General features: G+C 40.8%; 1 protein-coding gene across 1 annotated transcript in view; it reads right to left on the reverse strand.

Annotated features, from left to right (window-relative positions):
- Positions 1-761: 761 nt before the first annotated feature.
- Positions 762-20,643, reverse strand: part of fam210b (family with sequence similarity 210 member B) — a 55,513-nt gene continuing 35,631 nt past the window's right edge. The window contains exons 2-3 of the mRNA XM_073061618.1: positions 12,847-13,028; positions 762-2,513 (exon numbers count right to left, since the gene is read on the reverse strand). Coding sequence (XP_072917719.1) covers positions 2,297-2,513; positions 12,847-13,028 — 399 coding nt within the window. The 3' untranslated portion in view covers positions 762-2,296. The remainder of the gene's footprint in view (positions 2,514-12,846; positions 13,029-20,643) is intronic.

Consider the following 20,643-nt stretch of genomic DNA (forward strand, 5'->3'; position numbering starts at 1 on the left):
ATTACTCTTAGACATTAAATATGTTAAGGTTCAATATAGCTTGGCAAGGCTTTTTCTGACGTCATGGCCCTGTGGCTTTGTGGCGTTTTCTTTTTACATCTTCCCTGGGGAAGAAATGTTCAACAAGCATGAACTTGATTTCTGTTATGCAACAGCATTCGGTATATAGTGAAAGCACATTCAAGGTCAATATTTGAAATGTTGCAGATTCTGTTGTGGTCTGTTAAATATTTGAGTATAGTATGCTAACTGCTGCCACTTGTTTGTTATACCTTTGTCGGGCTGGTACCCATAAGGAAGATTTAGCATAAATGTACTATTAACCAGCATTACGTTCAACCTTGTAAATTTCTCTTGGCATATTTCCATATTTAGGAGTGCTAATGCATAAAACAGATGAAGTCTAGCTTGGGGAAATTTCAAAAGGTCAATGGTTTTATACTAATAGCTGAAAGACTTGTACCTCGAGGGTTAGCAATTGCAGTACCTTTCTTAATCTTCCTTAAAATAATTGGGCACATTTTGTTCAGGTGATGCAATGTTATCCATCACTAATTGCCCCTGAACAGAGAGAAAGAGAGTCAACCAACTGGATGGTCTTGAATTTGCATTTAGACCAAAGCAGGTGTTTCTTTCCCAGAACAGCAGCCCTGTCTGCTTCAGGTTTATTTATTTCTGGATCAGTAGTCCAGAATAGTAGGTGCTAATCTAGTAATTTAAACAGACATCTATTTTAAGAATAGCTCCATCAGGCAGTATAATTGTGTTTGACTGTTTGATTTTATTTTTGGTACTGATTTATAAAACTAATCAGTCACTCTTCTACATCAATGGATAAACAAATATACAGTAGTAAAATGTGCATATGGGCCAGAAATTTGCAACATATTAAATTTTCTCCAGACCACCAAATTGTGGTGGAACTAATTGTTAACAATTACATAAAACATTTTCAGTTATGCTAATTTAACTCAGTCTGTACACACAATTTCATAAGTCACCTACAGTTTTCTTACAAATCTCAATCAGCTACAGATCTTTCAGATTATTAAAAATATCAAAACAGGTGCATATACAGGAACCTGGGTGAGGCACCTGTGTGGATTCTTCATGGAAATGCATTTATTTCAATTGGTGCTTTGCTATGTAGTACTTCAAGATTTCATCTTTTGCCCAAATACATTTTCATTTGGTTTTGTGATTGAGCTTTAAAATTAACTTCTCATATTTAACCTGTCCTACAATGGAATTACAAAGAGTGCCATTATGCCAAAGCTGAACAGAAAGGAAGTAATTTATTTACTCAAGTTGGTTTGTATGGGAGAGCCAAATCTTTCCTGGAAAATTCTCCTTGGAGCATTTAAGAAACAAAGCTGTAATGTAATCAAACTATGACCTGGTACAAAGCTTGCTCATGCTAGCAGCATTTAACTCTTCATAATTTTTTTGGAATCAAAGGTTTATTGGAACATGATTATACGGTATATCTCTAGATACCACTCTTGAGAACATTAGGTTTTTTTATTTCCCCCATGCTCTCTAGTACTTTGACCCAACAAACATAATTTTGTCCATACATAACTGGGAATTTCAAGCAGCCTGACACATCGAGATGTCCTGATATTCAGAAAATTACACCACTTCATTTAATTTCCCTTAAGTACCATAGATACATGAACAACTTGCTGTAGGAAAATTACGAAGAAAAGCCACAACCACTTGTCCAAATGCATGTTTACCATGAACTCAGCTCATCAGTAAGAGGTACCTGAGTAGATAAACTACTATTGGACAAATGAGTAATATGGTTTTGTACTAACTAATCCTGATTAGTGCGTATGTGAATAAATATGAATTAAAAATGTTATAATTGACATACCCAACAAAATGTGATTTCCTTAGCTTTCAAGAATCATGACAAAGCAAGCAATTTGGTTCTCTCCATTAAGATTATCTTTTTGCTGTTTGTAATCATTACAGTGCCTTTTCTTTAACTTTAAAAATAGGCTCTCAAACCATATTGCCCTGTGAGCATAATCTGAAAATTGCAGCACAAAAAAAAAGTCAATCGGAATAAATTTATCCAGCCGTTGCTGAAAGTTAGGCGTACTGTTCCGCTGCAAAGCACCTTCTGCATCGTGTGGAAATTAAGACAATTTCAGCATTTAATGCCAGCAAGCTTCAAACAACCAGCAGTTCTCAGGCTTGAGTAGTGACAACTGGGCAAGTTTCACTGTACTGTACTCGTATTTCATATCTCTCCTTGGGTCCTTAAAGGAGGATCCTCAGTACTTCTTCAGGGTTTTGATGGATAAGTTTTAAAAAGACCCATTTTGCGGAAGTACCTCACAATAAGAGGCACAGAAACCAGAGTAATGCTTATTCGTAGTGGGGCGAAGACTTTGTGAACAGCATATGCTATTACAAAGGTACTGGTACCAGCTGCCATCCTGGACTGCACCACTGCTTCGCTAAATCCCATCTTGTAAAGGATTGCAGTCATATCCACACCACTGAAATGAAATAAAAAGGATGATTAACAAATAGCTTGAAAGCAGTGGACTACACAAATACGAGTAATCATCTATGACAAAGATTAAGTATCAAATGCTTTCATTATAGATTTTAAATTAATCTGAATTGGAGCTAATTTATTTTGCTTACCAGCTTCGTGGGCTGATCAAAGGGTTCTACCCTTTATGTATGCTTTATTATCTGGATGTTTAACTAATCTTTTCAGCCTTAACTTAGATGTGACAAGAAAATTTGAGAGCCAATTTTGGCATGGCAGTGATTAATGCAGTGCTCATAAGATCTGGAAGTTAAACATTACTGTCAGACCTCTGCTTGTAATGAGAGGAACCATTCCCCTGAGTACGGTTTCTCAGTTACGGGGGCACACCCTCATTATTGCATTGCAGTCTGGGTTATGCTGAAATCATGGAATGGCGCTTGTATCTTGTATGTCCACAAAAACCTGCACAGACCTCCAACTGAGTAATAAAGGCCCACATATTCAAAAGTAGCTGCTAAGTGGTTGGTGTAAGCTCAAGCTTCCTTACTGGAAGTTATAATAGAGAGGAGATTAAGTACAAATTAAATAACTTTTAAAATGGGGTAAAATTATAAATAGAATGTCAAGGAAACATATCATCCATAAGAAATCATTAAAATATCATTGAGAGAAAACAACACAGCAGATAGAACATGGTTTTTATTTCTCTGAATACAATAGCCAAAAGGTCTGAGATTTAATGTATAGCTTCTCAAACAAATTAAAGGATCTTTTATAAGACCATAAGACATAGGAGTAAAATTATGCCATTCAGCCCAGAGTCATCTCTCTCATTCCATCATGGCTAATTTATTATCCCTCTCAACCTTATTCTCCTGCCTTCTCACCATAATTTTTGCCACCCTGATTAACCAAGAACTTATCAACCTCCTCTTTAAATATACACAATGACTTGGTCTGCACAGTTGTCTGTGGCAATGAATTCCATAGATCCATCACCCTCTGGCTAAAGAAAATTTTTCTATTCTCTATTCTAAGTTAATGTCGCTCAATTGTGAGGGTATGCCCTCTGGTCCTAGACTCCCCTACTATAGGAACTATCTTCTCCACATGCACTTTATCCAGACCTTTCAATATTGGTTAGGTTTCAATGAGGTTCCCCCTCATTCTTTTAAACCCCAGTACATACAGGCCAGAACTATCCAGCATTTCTCATTTGTTACTCTTTTCATTCCCTGGATCATTCTCATGAACCTTTTCTCTAGACCCTCTCCAATGACAGCACATCTTTTCTTAGCAGGCCCAAAACTAGACACAATACTCCAAATTGCGGTCTGACCAATGCCTTAAAGGCTTCAGCATTACATCATTGCTTTGTGCTCTAGCCCTCTCGAGCTGAATGCTAACATTGCATTTGCTTTCCTTACCACTGATTCAACCCGCAAGTTAACCTTTCAGGGTTAAGACGTCCAAGCCTCCCTGTACCTCTGATTTTTTAATTTTCTCCCCATTTAGAAAATAGTTCATACCTTTATTCCTTCTGTCAAAGTGCATACCATGCACATCCCTACACGATATTCCACCCGCCATTTCTTTCCTCATTTGCCCAATCTGTTTAAGTCTTTTGCAGATTCCCTGCTTCCTCAACAATACCTGCCCCTCCACTTATCTCTGCATTGTCCACAAACCTGGCCACAAAGCCTTCATCCTTTACCCATATCATTGACATATAACATGAAAAGAAGGGGTCCCAACAATGATTCCTGCAGTACACCGCTAGTCACCGGCAGTTAACCAGAAAAGGGCCCCTTTATTCCCACTCTGTCTCTTGCCAGTCAGCCAATCTTCTATCCAAGCTAATACCTTTCCTGTAATACCATGGACTCTCCTTAAGCAGCTTCTTGTGTGGCATCTTGCCTCCTAAAAATCCAAATGAACAATATCCATTGACTCTCCTTTGTCTATCCTGCCTGTTATTTCCTCAAAGAATTCCTAAAGATTTGTCACGCAAGATTTCCCCTTGAGCAAACCATGCTGTCTTTGGCCTATTTTATCATGTACCCACAAGTGCCCCAAAATGTCATCCTTAACAGTGGACTCCAACATCTTTTCAACCACTGCCCTCTAATTTCTTTTCTTCTGACTCCCTCCCTTCTCAGAGCGGTGTGACATTTGCAATTTTCCAGTCTTCCAGAATGATTTCAGAATCTAGTAATTCCTGAAAGATCTTCCTCTAATGCCTCCACAATCTCTTCAGTTACCTCTTTTTGAACCCTGTGGTGTGGTCCATCTGGTCCAGGTGACTTAGCTACCTTCAAACTTGTCATCTTCCCAAGCACGTTCTTAGTAATAGCAACAACAATCATGTCTGCCCCCTGACACTCTTGCACTTCTGGCATTCTACTAGTGTTAATCCCCAAAGTGAAAACTGATGCAAAATACTTAAGTTCGTCTGCCTTCCCCCCCACCCCCCCCATACTACCTCTCCAGCGTCATTTTCCAGCAGTAGGATATCCATTCTTTTACTCTTTATATATATATATTTTTTTTTTTGGAAATATTTTTTGAAAATATTTGAAAATAATTTTGGTATCCACTTATGTTATTGACTAACTTACCTTCATACTTCATCTTTTCTCTCCTCATGTCTTTTTTAGTTATCTTCTGTTGTCTTTAAAAAAAGCTTCTCAATCCTTTAACTTCCCACTAATTTTTGCTCTATTATATGTCTTTTCTTTTGCTTTTAGGCTGCCTTGTCAGCCACAGTTGCCTCATCCTCTCTTTAGAAGACTTCATCTTTGGGATATATCTTCCAAATTTCCCCCAGAAACACCAGCCATTGCTGTTCTGCTGTCATCCACACCCTACTGCTGTTTAGGTCTGCGGTGTTCAAATCAAGTGACCCTGAACTTTACAGGAAAATGAGATACCACTTCTGTAAATCTCTCAAAGATATCAAAAGAAAATACCATTGCAAACTAGAGTACCAAACCGGCTGGAGAGCATGTGCTACAACGGGCTACAAAATACAGTCAGGCAGCATCACCAACAATCCATTCCTCCCCAATAAGCTTCATTTATTGTATGGGTGTTTTGAACAGAAGGGGATTGGAATGTCACCCACCCCAACAGCCTCAAAGGCACCTGAAACCACAGCCACTGCTCCAAATGCAAGATCAATCTTTGGAGAGTGAACTGAAAGGCAACTGGCCCAGATGTTGTCCCTGGCCGTGCTCTTCGATTCTGTACAGATCAGCTGCCAGGGGTATATGCAGACCTTTATAGCCTCTGTTCACTTCAATCTGAGTCTACCATCTGTTTTAAAACTATCATTATCATTTCAGTACTTAAAAACAAGGAAACATGCTTTAATGACTACCACCCGGTGGCTCTGACATCCATTATCATGAAGTGCTTCAAAGGACCGGTCATGGTACACATTAACTCCAGCCTTCCAGACAGTTTTTACCTTCAATCATCAGGCTCCTGAACCAGCGTGGGTAACTTCACTCACCGCAACACCAAACATATTCCTGAACCCATGGATTCACTTTCAAGGAATCTACAAGTCATGTTCTCAGCATTATTTATTTATTATTATATTTTAAGTATTTGCACAGTTTGTCTTTTACATTGGTTGTTTTGTCAGTCTTTGTGTGTAGTTATTTATTTATCGACACACAGCGTGAAATCAGCTTACCCAGACGCGCCACCCATTAATCCCACAATTTTAAACCAAGCCTAATCACGGGACAATTTGCAATGACCAATTAACCTACCAACCGATACGTCTTTGGATTGTGGGAGGAAACCAGAGCAGCCAGAGGGAACCCATGCAATCATGGAGAGAACGTGCAAACTCCTTACAGGCAGTGGTGGGAATTGAACCTGGGTCACCTGTACTGTAAAGTGTTGTGCTAACCACTACTCCACCGTGCTGCCCCTTCATCGATGTGATTGTATTTCTTTGTTCTATTGTGAATGCCTGCTGGAAAATTAAGCTCAGGGTTGCATATGGTGACATAAATGTACTTGAATGATAAATTTCTTTTGAACTTTTAACCTTGAGCCACTGCAATTCGCCTATCGCTGAAATAGGCTTACAGTTGATACCACCTCCCTAGACCTACACTGGAACATGTGGACAGTAAAGATACCAATATTAGACTTGTTTATTGACCAAAGCTCTGCTTTCAATACTGTAATTCCATTCAAATTAATTTCTAATCTCCTAAACCTGAGACTTGACATCTCCCTTTGCAACTTGTTCCTTGACCTCCTGACCAACAGACTACAGTCATTAAGTACAGGCAGCAGTACCTCTGCTTTGATTAATCTCAACACTGGCAACCCCTCCCCCCACCCATAAACCCTGTACTCTATTGAATGCACGGCCATATCCTGCTCTAACGCCCAAGTACAAGTTTTCAGATGATACCAATACAGTCGGCCATATTTCAGATAAGTCCACTAGGAGATACACAGCCTAGCAACACGGTATTGTGGAAACAACCTTTTCCTCAATGTAAGCAAAGCAAAAGGGCTAGTCATTCAAATCAGGAAAGAGGGTGACCCATATGCAACATGATGCTTTAGTCAAGAAGGTTGAGAACTTCAAGATTCTAAGAATAAATATCAGTAATATCCTGATCTGGTCCAACCATATTGATGTTATTGCCAAGAAAGTTAAAGCTCACCAGTGCCTCTATTTCCTAAGGAGGCTGAACAAATTTGAGCCAAACCAATTTTCAATCAGTGCATCCTATCCAATAGCATCAGAGCTTGGTAGGGCAACTCCTCTGTAAGAAGCTGTAGAGAGTTGTGTACGCAGCTCAGTACATTACGAAAGCCAGCGTCCCCTCCGTGGGCTGTCAGCACTTCTCACTGTCTCAGCAAAGTGGTTAGCGTAATCGAAGATCCCACCCTCCCCAACTGAGCTGAAGATACAAAACCCTGAAAGCACAAGCACTAGTCTCAAGGGCTGCTTCTATCCCACTGAACATTTCCTTAGCATGACAAGATAAACTCTCGAGCTCACAATCTACTTCTTTGTGATCTTGCAGCTTACTGCCTGCTTGTTTTGTACTTTCTCTGTACTGTAAAACTTTACTCTCCATTCTGTTACCGTTTTACCTTGTAAAACCTCAATGTACCTCAATAATCCTCCCAAAACCAAACACATCTTATTGCTGCTTGCATGACGTTACAAGGTTCAAAGGTTCATTTTATTATCAGAATACAACTCAGAAATTACTCTTCTCCAGATAGCCATAGAATACAGAAAACCATTGGTGGTTGAAAGAAAGACATCAATCTTCAATGAAAACATGAAAAGAAAAAGGAACAAAAGCTTGCAAGCACCAAACATCCCCAACAAATCCCTTGTATAAAAACTAACAGATCACCCAAATGGCCAGCCCACCAATCGGCGACAAGAATGGGCGAGAACATGAGAAAAACATGAGCATGTTATGGGAATTCTCTGATACAAGAACCAATTAATTCCACTTTACATCAATTAATCACATAAAATGCTTTGCCAATACTGCATTGAGGACTGTAAGTAGAACACAGGTACTGCACAGGATAGACCCTTTGGTCCACAATGTTGTGATGAATCAATTAAATTAATTATCAAATGGCCAATTAGACTAATCTGTCCACATAATACTCACACCCTTCCTTTTTTCTCACATGCATGTGCTTATCTAAACATCTCTTAACAGTCCCCGATGTATCTGCCTCTACCACCACCTCAGAGAGTGCATTCCAGGCACACACCACTGTGTAAAAAAACTTGCCCCTCACGTCTCCTTTGAATCTACCCCCATCACCTTAAATCCATGCCCTCAGGTATTAGACATTTCAACCCTAAGAAAAAGGTACTCTCTGTCACCTCTATCTAGGCCTCTCATAATCTGATAAACATCTATCGGATCTCCCCTCAACCTTCACTGCTCCAGAGAAAACAACTCAAGTCTGTCCAACCTCTTGTTATAGCACATACCCTTTAATCCATGCAGAAACCTGGTAAACTATTCTGCACCCCCTGCAAAGCTTTGACATCCTTCCTATAATGGGAGAACCAGAACTGTTTGCAATATTCCAGATGCAGCCAAACTAGTTTTATAAAGGTTCAATATAACTTCCTGACTTTTGAACTCAGTGCCTTGACAAATAAAGGCAAGCAGGCAATGTGCCTTCTTAACCACCCTATCAACCTCCATAGGCATTTCAGAGAGCTATGAACTTGCACCCCACGATCCCTACGCTCTTCAACACTTAAAGGTTTTGCCCTTAACAGTCCTGTCTCTTTACATTAGCTAAGGTGCAACACTTCACATTTGTCCAGATTAAACTCCATGTCATTTCTCCACCGTATCTGCAAGTGATCTATATCCTGTTGTATTCATTGCCAGTTTTCTACGCTATCCACAACACCACAAATCTTTATATCATCTGCAAGCTTGCTAATCCACTCATCTACATTTTCATCCAGATCATTTGTATATATCACAGGGTACAGATCCCTGTGAAATATCAGTAATCAAAAACCTACAGTCCCTTCAACCACTACGCTCTGTCTTCTATGGGCAAGCTAATTCTGAATCAAATGGCTAATTCGCCATGGATCCCATGCATCTTAATCTTCTGGATGAGCCTCCCATGAAGGACCTTGTCAATTGCTTTAATAAAGTCCATTGAGGCATATACAGTATATAGCCTTCATCAATCACCTTTATCATCTCGCCAAAAAGTCAATCAAGTTAATAAGACATGATTTGCCTTACAAAAAGTCATGCTGGCTCTCCCTAATTAGGTCATGGTTTTCCAAATGCTTTTAAATCCTACCCCTAAGCTCCAGTAACTTCCCTATCAGTGACAAGATTCTCACCAGTCTATAGTTTCTAGGATTGTCTCTGGTTCCTTGCATGAATAATGGAACAACATTAGCTACTCCCCAGTCTGACCTCACCTGTGGCTAGAGAGAACATTGGCTAAGGCCCCAGTAATATCTTCTCTTGCCTCTGTAAATAACGTGGGGTATATCCCAACAGCTCTGAGGTTTTATCAACTTTAACGCTCTTTAACAGACTCAACACTACCTCCTTCTTTACCTCAAATGCCTTAGCACATCAATATACTCAGCACTGATCCCCCTATCCTCCACATCCTTCTCCTTGGTAAATGTCAATGTAAAGCATTCATTAAGGACCTCACCCATATCTAGATAAATATTCTCCCTTTATCCTTGAGTGGTCCTACTTCTTTTTCTGCTACATAAGCATGAGCATCTTTTCTTTCAGTCATCACTGGATAGCCATGGACTCGGGACAGCATGGGATTTGAGACCCCAAGCTATAGAAGACACATAGACATGGGTTTAGTTTGCCTTGCGATTATATAGTTTATAACCTGAACTCACTCAAATTGGTGTGAATTGGATTATCAATGTAGGGGGAGCAATCTTTGTTCTTTGACAAGCACCTGGCAATGATTCCCAATCTGGTAACAGATAGGAACAATGCAGAGGATTGGCAGAAATGTTCTCAAGCCGAAAATTACAAAGGCAAAATAAGCAACCATGCTGTTCCAATTAAATAATTTTTGATACTTTGAGACCTAAAATCTATAAGTGGCAATTAAAATTTGCTGACATTTAAGTAATTGCAGTAATCACCACAATGGTTAGGAACAATATAGATCTTCCTTTGATTGAAATCAGGCTTCCTGCAAAACAGCAGAATTTCACAGCATCATATGTTCCTACCAGAACCAACCCTCATTTGTTTTAACAGAAGTAAACAGATAGGAGTGAAACAACCATTGTCTGCCAAATGGAAGATATTATAAAATCAAAGTTAAAATAGCAGTAAAAAGTCCAAAATGTAAAAAAAAGTATAGACACAATGAATTAACCACTCTGAAGAAAATAAACGGTAAGACACAGAAGCACGATTGACTGAGGAGGCAAACATTATCATTCCACAGCTTGAGTGAAGACAACAACATACAACATTATTAAACAGGACAGGAAAGTGACAATTACCATCCCCACCCCCACCAAAATTGGTCACCAGTTTCCTGAAATTCTGCTCAGCAAAACTGCACTGATAGAATCACCAAGAAGGAAGTTCGAAAAATATCACCGGTTTGGTAAATAGATCTGAGTTCCTTGGAACAACTAACACTGCATCTTTTCAAGTTAACCCTCCCTCTACAGTACGGACTTTTGGAGCTTGTTTTACAATTATTGTTGTGCTTAAACAAGCTAGTGAACTGATAATTTTATAACAGAGACAGTAAGCATACATGGACACCCTAAGGCAGATGTCAAGTGATTCTGGAAGATCATTAACTCAGTGAAAGACAGTCCTTGGTCTGCCTAAAACTTGCAGGTCTTTCAAGACCGCAAGATGTCCATAAGGGAATGATGCCAAACAGCATATTCCAAGCTGCAGGAGTACACACTGACAGATGCACTGAACCTAATGCAGCTAATGCAAATGTTCTGTGCAAAAGAGGACAGTCTAAGGTCCTACCGCTACTGGGCGTGGAAACTGACTTCAAGTAAGGAAGCCCCTCAAACAATGAAAGCGTACATTATCCAAGGGGGCCACGAGAAACAATGGTGCTACTGGGAAAAGCAGGATTAACACCAATAAACGACAATTTTTTTTGTACATACTGTATATTTTGCAACTAAAGTTTACTTGTGAAACCAAGAGATGGGGCACTAGTACTTTACACAACTGTATTAACACAAATTTTTCCTTTTAAGCCTATTCACCTTCAAAAACAATTATGATGTATTACTTGTGAAATCAGTTATGTTCTGTAGACAATCTGGTAGCTAACTGCTCATAACCTACCAGTTAAATAAATTCAAAGAATATTCTTCTAATCTGGCTTCATCAATGGAGAGGAATAAACAGTCAACGTCTCCCATCCACTCCATAATGTACTGGTTAGGCACAGGAGTAAATTCAGCCAGAGACTCATTCCACCGAGATGCAACACTGAGCGTCATAGGAAGTCATTCCTGCCTTTGGCCATCAAACTTTACAACTCCTCCCTCGGAGTGTCAGACACCCTGAGCCAATAGGCTGGTCCTGGACTTATTTCCACTTGGCATGATTAACTTATTATTATTTAATTATTTATGGTTTTATATTGCTATATTTTTACACTTTTCTTGGTTGGTGCGGCTGTAATGAAACCCAATTTCCCTCGGGATCAATAAAGTATGTCTGTCTGTCTGTCTTGTCACCTCCCCGTTCTACAATTGCAAATGAAGCTTCAATCTCTGCAGAAAACCTGAGCCAGCACCTGGCTTTTCCTAGTGTCTGTGTAAGCAAACAGGTGCTGTCTGCAGCTTGTTGTACCACACCTACCAAAACAAGACTGTTACCTTAGCTGCATTATCTAAACAGAGCTAGGATTACTGCCGTGTAATCGGTGGTGAGGGTAGGATCAGTTTCAACTTCAGTGTACACAATATTCAAACATGCAGCCTGCAGGAGTTTGCGCATGGCTACCCAAGCTATTTGGCATCAGTGCCACAGCAAACCAGTGGCCATTGGAGAAGGGAGCGAGGGGAACATATGGAAAGATATCAACAATATCTGAGTCACATGGGGGATTTATTCCCCATGGTGCAGCTGGTGTGGTTGCTGCCTGACACCTCCATAATCGTCAGTATGAGCTTTTCCTCTGTACCACAAACGCTCATCCACCGTGTTGTTATCAATGCATAAACAATGGAACATTGAAATGGGCAGGACAGAGAGTGCAGCTGGTATCAAATCCCTAGTCCCATTTCACTTAACAATAACGAAGACTCTCAACTTTAACATGAAGCTTTGAACATCAATTGAGTGTATCAGGGTTGAAGCTCTCTCTGGTAGGCCAATGTGTGCAGTGTAGAAAATAAGACAAAAAAAACCCCCAAAATATCCTTGTACATTTTTGAAGTGTTGCCTGTATCCAGCAGACACACAGTATCAAAGGCAGTGGAGCAGTACAGCTGGTAGAGCTTCCACTCAAAGCTCCAACAACCTGGCTTCCTTTCTGACTTTTGGGGCTATCAGTGCAGAATTCCGGATTCCCCACATCCCAAAGATGTGTCTGTTAGATTAACAGGCCTCTGTGAATTGTTCCTTATGTAGGTATGTGAGAATAATTAGGGGTGGGGAGGGGTAAATGCATCAAGAATAAAGTGCGGAGTAGGACCAACATAAATGGTCACTTGAAGGTCAACATGGTGTGGCCGTGGGAAGTTTCCCTCATAGATGATTCATAAGAATCTGATGATCTTTTGTAAGACTCACCTTGAAACAGCTAGATAGAAGATGCCAAGTGAAGCCAGCGATATCCCAGTGTGAAATACCACTCCTACAGCCCCGTATTCTTTGAAGACTTGTTTCAGCTGCTGGGATTTGTTGAGCTTCTTACAATCACTGCTCTCAGATCTTCTGACTTCATTCCCACTTGTTCCGTTTCTGCAAACTGTCTGGGGGAGAGACAGAGTGAGAATGAAGGTTATTGCTGGAACAGAGAAAGAAAGCAACAAGGATCCACATCTAAACTGAGATTCCCTCAGACAAATGTAGTCATTATACCAGAAATGAAGTAAGTTTATCCTGTGGGGAATAACAAAAAGACATAATTAGGGATCACATCCTGATTTCAGAAATTGGAAGAAAGCCTTGTGAAGGTTCAATCCATAACAAAATAGTACTTCAATTGGCCGGAAGATATTCTGCTCAACATATTTTGGACTCCAGCATTCTGGTTCAGGATTTGCTGGCTCGGTGCAGACTTCAGTCACCAACTCAGAAAGGGAGAAAGAAAAATGAAGGCGATATGACACATAAGGAGAGGCCAAGACCTCCAACAGTCACTGCCTCTGCAGCTTGGGTTTGATTGCAACAAGTGGAAATGCACTTCTAGGAGGTGGCATAAATCTGATGGGACAAAGAATTTCCCTCTGTACTGTCAGATGATTGAAAAGCAGAATGTGACAGAAGCACCCTGCAGAGAAATTTGTATCCATACAGGGAAACATTTCAAGCTGATTACAAAAAAATAATTCTTCAAAACCTGGTTACCTGACTCTTCTCCCTCTGGAGATGGACAGGTAAGCTATTTATGTCCCACATTCACTGTTATCATTACTGGTGCTCTTGTGTTTGTGTTTCTACTTGATTGAAACCTTGATCAGATAGGCAGATGTTCAAGAAATATGAGGATAGAATTTTAAAATGAGCCACTTTAAATGCAACTTCCTGTCTAGTCTTCAGATACACCAGATCAAATCACAGTGCCACATCTTGGCACATGAGGTACCACAAGGAGCACTGGGAATGCTATTGAGAATCTTGAGGTCATTCCTAAGGAGTACACAGAGACCATGCGTCAGCAGCAAGCAGAGTCTGCCTCCGCAGGACAAGTTACCCACCCACTTGCCCTATCTGTGAAGGAGACCATGGCTCTCACAGTGACTTCACTGGACAACTTTGAACTCTCAACACAGGAATCATCCCCGATCTCAAGCAATCATCCACTATCTAACAAGAACACAGAACTGTGGAGAGCATAAACATTTGAAACAATTAACTGGGACATAAAAATAAATCACTCAGCATCACCAGAGTTCAAAGCAAACATATCTGCAACTTTCAGCAAGACCCTATAAATTTTATTCTGCTTTGTAGACAACCTAGAGCCATTCCTAATCAGACTCCAGACAGGCAGTGTGTAGACAAGGGAGAGTAACCTGCCTTAGTAGGAAAGGTATCTGTTCTTTAAGCACTGTTCACCAACCCATCCTCTAAATGGTGGACTGCTCTTCCTAGTACTCTTTAATTCCTGGTTCTTCCCCCTCTTTCAGCCTAAGTACTTTTTAGCTTCCAGATCTATCAGATGAACCCAATGTTTCGAGGCCAAACTGCTGCTGGAAAAAATACGTACTGTTCTAGCTTCTAGATGAGTAGTTCATTTTGTCTGAACATTACTTTCTATACATAAGCTGTTTTTTTTGTATCAATTCCTGTGTGAGTTAGTTTTTATTCTATTTGAAACATAAGGTGGAAAGACATACATCTCCATTCACTCTTTATTGCCCTTGAAGCAGCAATTTCTGTGAGTCTTAAGTTATTGGTAATGTTGGTAAACATTAGATATATTTTGAAGGAAATATTACAGTTAATTTTGTTGTTGTGCCACAAATTTACTCTTGTTTACACTGCACAGTTACGGAGGGTTGCAAATGCTACCTTGGTTAACACTTGCTGTGAGAATAATCAACAGTATTAAAATTTTCAGGCATGTAAAGAATCTGTATTGAATTTAATACTTATTTTACTTAACTCTCTGAAGTTTTGCAGAGAAGAAATTTCATTAAAAACCCTGAAGAAAGCTTTTGTCTTGGGTGATTGTTGCGAAGTTGTTTAGCTCACTGCATATGTGTGTACAAATGCACAGTGAGGGCAGTAGACATACATTTAAACATTTTCACCACCATTAGGATCAAAGTAGCAGAAAAAAAACTTTGAGTAAGAAACTTATTCCTCATGTTAAAAAAAACACTAAGGACGTAACCTACCTTCAAAAATACGGTACAACACTGCCATATACTTTCTGTTGTGTTTGTGAATTATTTAAAAATAATCTTTTTTGAAAGCAGAAATTGGGACTTTTTAACAACTTGCACTTGTATTGTGTTTCAATCGAGCAAAATGCCCCAAGGCATTTCTGAAAATAAACATGGACAATGAACAGCAGCAGAAATCTCCGTGCGAAGGCAAGGTTAAAAAAAAAACTAGCTCACGCCATCAGTATATGATTATACAGGGAAAATCTGCTTTGACAAAGAGGAAGTTCTAACCAAACTGTACGAAGCTGTATTAACTAGAAATGCCGCCACAAGTCACAAGTTAGCATGCTATACATCAATCTCCACCTTGACTCTCAATATATCAACTATTCAAAGTAACCATATGCATGAAGTCTTGTGCAACAAAGGAGACTAACTGGAGTCTGCACGCTCAAATGTACTGGCAAGGCATCAAAGGAACACAGAAAAAGCAAGCAACTTTAATGTCAATGAAGAAAAATGAGCTCAACAAATCTAACGCAAAATTTAGATTTGAGACAGCAAGGTGATCAGGTAATGTGTAATATCAGAGTGACATACAACATGCTGAACAATTTGTTAAACTGGATTAACATAATGGATGCACAATATTCACTCAACCAAGCTGGGGAAATGGAAGAACACAGATACACTTCACAATCAAATAATGCTAGAAAGTAGTCATGCATATACACTGCAATTAGCCCCAGAGGAACAGGCTGTCAGTACAATTCTTTCAGATAAAGTCCAGTGGGTGACAGCAGCTCCCTTATTGAGAGAGGGCGGAGGGGAGAAAGGATTACCACATGGGCTACAAAATCTCACTGTGAACAGCCATGGCCTCTGTCGATCGTGGTCGACCATGGGTAATGCGCCTCTGGTAGTCACTGGGAGTGGCTTCTCCAGGGCACAAGCCAGGGCAGGGTTGATATGGAGATCCGTCTGTTGCCCATGCAGTGGGACACCCCCCGCATGCTGATGACAGGTCCAAAGGAACGACGAAAGTCGATACAGTTTGGTGCCAGCGGCATCGCAGGAGATGCCGTGCCGGTGCTGGGTACAGCAGTCAGTCGTCTTCGGGTCTTTGACTCCGGATTTTTCCCTCGGGGCTTACTCCCAAAGCCTTTCCCGTGAAAGGTATAGCCGTAAGGCAGCGGAGGTTTGAAATCGGAGTTTTCCCCTCTCCTAGATGAGCTACCATCCCTGGTTAATGAGCCCCATCTGCCCGGAGCAACTGGTTTTAAGGTTTTAAGAGTATGAGAAGTGATGCTGATATAGGTGGCTAGGGCTGAACCAAAGGGGAAAGAATAGAGTCAAGGTATGAGGACACAAGTTCAGTGGGAGAATGGTGAAGGCACATGTATAGGTAAGTGTATAGTGTATGGGTAGAGTGAGTGGGTATGAAAATGGATACGGTAAAGAAATACCGGTAGTTAACAATTAGGAATTTGTGGGCCTGTTATGTTGTTGGGCAGATTGACCCTTGATACTAGGTAAGGGGAGAACAATATGTGACCCTGTTCTACCGGATAACGTGCCTGAGAACAAGCTAAAAGTGCTGATTTGCATTAAAGCGATCAATGACCTCGTCTCTAAAAATGTTTTTTACATTGTTTGGTTGAAAGCTTAATAGGATGCATTGCCCCTGGGGAGGCAGAGGCCGATTGTTGAAGGTCATCTCGACCTTGGTACTTGCAGGTGTGGTGGATGTATGTTGACTTAATACATGACCAGGACTTGGACTGGCTAAGTTGGGGTCATGTAAGCGTCGGATTGGAGGCCTAGCCCCTTCCAGCTGGACTGGGAGGTGGCGATAGTGCGATAAAGATGGGCAAGTCCCTTCTTGGGGAGACCACTCGCCTGGGTTCCACCTTCGGGCCGAGCAGCTGAACTCGCCAAGGACTTCCACCTTAGCCAGTCCACGGCCGATCGCCTGCTTCAGGAACCACACAGATGTTGCTAAGTATATTTGGCAGTGCAGACTACTAGGGGTTGCTTAAGTTAGCCCTACCTATCAGTGGTGTAGGTGGTGTACAATATAACACGTTTCTCACAACTCTGTATTTCTTCTCTGTATTAACAATAAAGTGGGTTTTGAAGTAACTATCAAGTTTGGGTCCATTTGTTCAAGCAAAACCAATTAGCTGCAGCATCCACCCATTACGACTATTCTATTTCGATCTTAGATTTGCGGAACAACACGGCAGGGATTAGAGCTGGGATTGAAGGGGGGAGGAAAGTTGGAGGAGTCAGAGAAGGGCAGAGGGTTAGGGTGTTCAGATAAGGTGGGGTGACAGGAAGATGGAGGCTCCAAAGACCCAAGCGACAACAGTGGAGGATACTTAACTTACATTAAGTTCTTTAAGAAAATTCTGGACGAATTTAGGGGAATATGTAAACATAGCTAAATTAGTGGTCTATCAACTGCCTCAGCACTCCAGTGCCATAGATCCCATGCCAATATTACGTACAGTCTGTGTGGAAGTGGCACAATCTCCCCGGAAACGTGGATTTCCTCTTAAATATCATGGAGGATTACCTGGCCACTGTGAATTTTTTCTTTAGTGTAGACAGATAGCAGGGTAAATACGTTATGAAAGTTACACTTTTAGAAGGAAAAAGTTAATTGGGTGGTGTGTAGCATAGTGGTTAACACAATGCGTACAGTACCAGTGACCCAGGTTCAATTCCTGCTGCTGCTTCATTTGCGTAAAATAAACATAGTAACACTAATGCATGCATTTTCCCAGTAAGAAGTTGATGAGTACGACAGGAAGAGTACATAACAAGACAGGCAACGAAAGGGTCTATATTTCGAACTACTCTATACACAATGGGCTGAACTACCTCCTGTGTCGCAAGGAAGCAGAAGATCTTTTTGTAACAGGACAGCTATTGGTTCTCTGTTCACGAACGGTTTAACCAAATTTGCAGATGAGAAGCAATCATCTTTGAATGGGAAGCAGATCTCTGACACACTTCAGGGGTGAGCTGTTTCATGTTCCTGGGTGTCAAAATCTCCGAAGATCTATCCTGGCCAAACATGTTGATGCAGTTACGAAGAAGGTGTTGTATACCTATGTTTCACTAGGAGTCTGAGGAGATCTGGTATGTCACAAAGACACTAGCAAATTTCTACAGATGTAGACAGCATCCTGTTTGCATCATTATCTGGTATAAAGGCACCAATGCACAGGATAGGAAAAAGCTGTAGGGGGTTGTAAACTCAGTCAGTTCTATCACGGGCACCAGCCTCCTCAGCATCTTCAAAAGGCAATGCCTCAGGAAGGTGGCATCCAACAATAAGGACATCCACCACAGAGGACGTTCCCTCTTCTCATTACTACCAGACAGGAGGTACAGGAGCTTGAAGTCACATGTTCAATGCTTTAGGAATAGTTTCTTCCACTCTGCCATCAGATTACTGAATAGTCAATGAATCCATGTACACTACTTCACTATTTTGCTCTCTTTTTACACTACTTCTTTCTTTTGTACTCTTCCCTATAGTATTGTAACTTGTAGTATGATCTTATGTATTGCATTGTACTGCTGCCACAAAACAACTCATTTCACAATGTTATGTCAGTGTTGATAAACCTGATTCTGATTCACTGCAGAGATTTACGCTAAATTAATTTTACAGGTGGAAAATTCTAAAGATTGGAACACTGCAGGTAGAAGTTCAGAAGTGAGTTGCATTTGAAAGCTATCAATGACTGGAGGATTGCACTTCTGTTGAGCAAAGCAGAGTAGCTTAATAGAACCTGTCACACAAAATCATGACTGCTTCATTAATGCTGGATTAAAGAGCACTGACGTCTCATTGAATTAAGTTATTAAGACATTGATCAGCCTGTCAGCTACCTAACTGTCAACACTCCAACCAAATTTGAAAGCATAGCCCAAAAGACAGAGCAGCAGAATTCAGTCATTCAGTCCATTGAGTCTGTTTTGACATTTGATCATTGCTGCTTTAATTTCTACCTCTAACCCATTCTCCTGCCCTCTGGCTGTAACCTCTAACTCCCTTACTAATCAAGAACCTATCTACCTCTGCTATAAATACACACAATCCCATGCCTCCATGGCCATCTATGTCAGATTTCACAGATCCACCACCCCTCACTAAAGAAATTCATCCCCATCTCTTTTTTTTTTAAACACAGATGTCCTTCTATTCTGAAATTGTGTCCTCTGGTCCTATACTCTCCCACTATAGGAAACATCCTCTCCATATCCACTCTATCTAGACCTGTCAATATTAGTTAGGTTTCAATGAGATCCCCTCAGTCTTATAAACCCCAGTGAGTACAGGCCCAGAGCCATCAAACACTACTCATAGGTTAATCATTTCATTCCTAAGATAATTCTCAAACCTCCTCTGAACCCTCACCAATGCTAGCACAGCCTTTCATAGTTATGGGGCCCCAAAACAGTTCACCATATTCCAAATGCAGTTTGACCATTGCCTTATAAAATCTCAGCATTACATAATCATTTTTGTACCCTAGTCCTCCCAAAATGAATACTAACATTGCATTTGCCTTCCTTACTACCAACATAACCTGCAAGCTAGCATTTAGGCATTCCTGCACTAGGACTCCCCAGTTTCTGGATTTGCTCTGTTCCAAAAATTGTTTACGCCTTTATTCCTTCTACCAGTGTGCATGACCACAAACTTCCCTATATTGTGTCTAACCCCTGACTAAACTATCCCCAATTACAACTACATTTTTCTTCCCTCCCCCCACACTTAAAATACCTACGTGAACCATGCTTCAGTTGCTCATCCTTCCTACAATTCCACTCTCATCTTCACAGTGAGGAGCAATCTCAAACCTGTTGGGTAATCTCAAGAGCTGAAGCTCCTCCATTACTACCTTCTGGATCCTTATACTTCATATCCTCTTGTCCCTAGCCACAGACTGAATCAGTGTGACTGTCTCCTGAAACAAAGTGACTCGGTAGTTCATCCCCTCCCTGACACTTTGCAGTGTTTGAAGCTCAGATTCCTGTCCCCAACTCTGAGCTTGAGTTCCTTGAACAGCCAGTTCTTGCCTCAGACGTGGTCACCAGGAATCACAATGGGGTCCACGCGCTCCCACATCATCTGATTCTGAATCCCTATTCTATTTCAGTTGCTGTGATGTGGTATATTTTTAGTTAACAACTATGAAAAAAAACTTACCTGTACTTATCTGCAAAGCCTCTCTGGCGAAGCTTCTCGAGCCAAAGATAGAGACTCCTACACTGGTCGATTCATATTATGGCCAATCCAAATACTGCTTTCACTGCCTTAACTCCACCTCTTCTCGCTAAAGCCTCCTGCACCAGTTCCCTACACTAACTCTATCTACTACCAAAAAGGCTGCTCTGCTTGAAGTTCACTTCTTTTTATAGGTCCAAGTGAAACTCGCACACAATAGACCTACTTTATTCTCAATGGTTCCTGCTCTTACATAGATGTTGCTCTTGCTACTCCAAAGTA

The sequence above is a fragment of the Hemitrygon akajei genome, chromosome 11 (genome assembly GCF_048418815.1).
Source record: "Hemitrygon akajei chromosome 11, sHemAka1.3, whole genome shotgun sequence".
NCBI lineage: Eukaryota > Metazoa > Chordata > Chondrichthyes > Myliobatiformes > Dasyatidae > Hemitrygon > Hemitrygon akajei.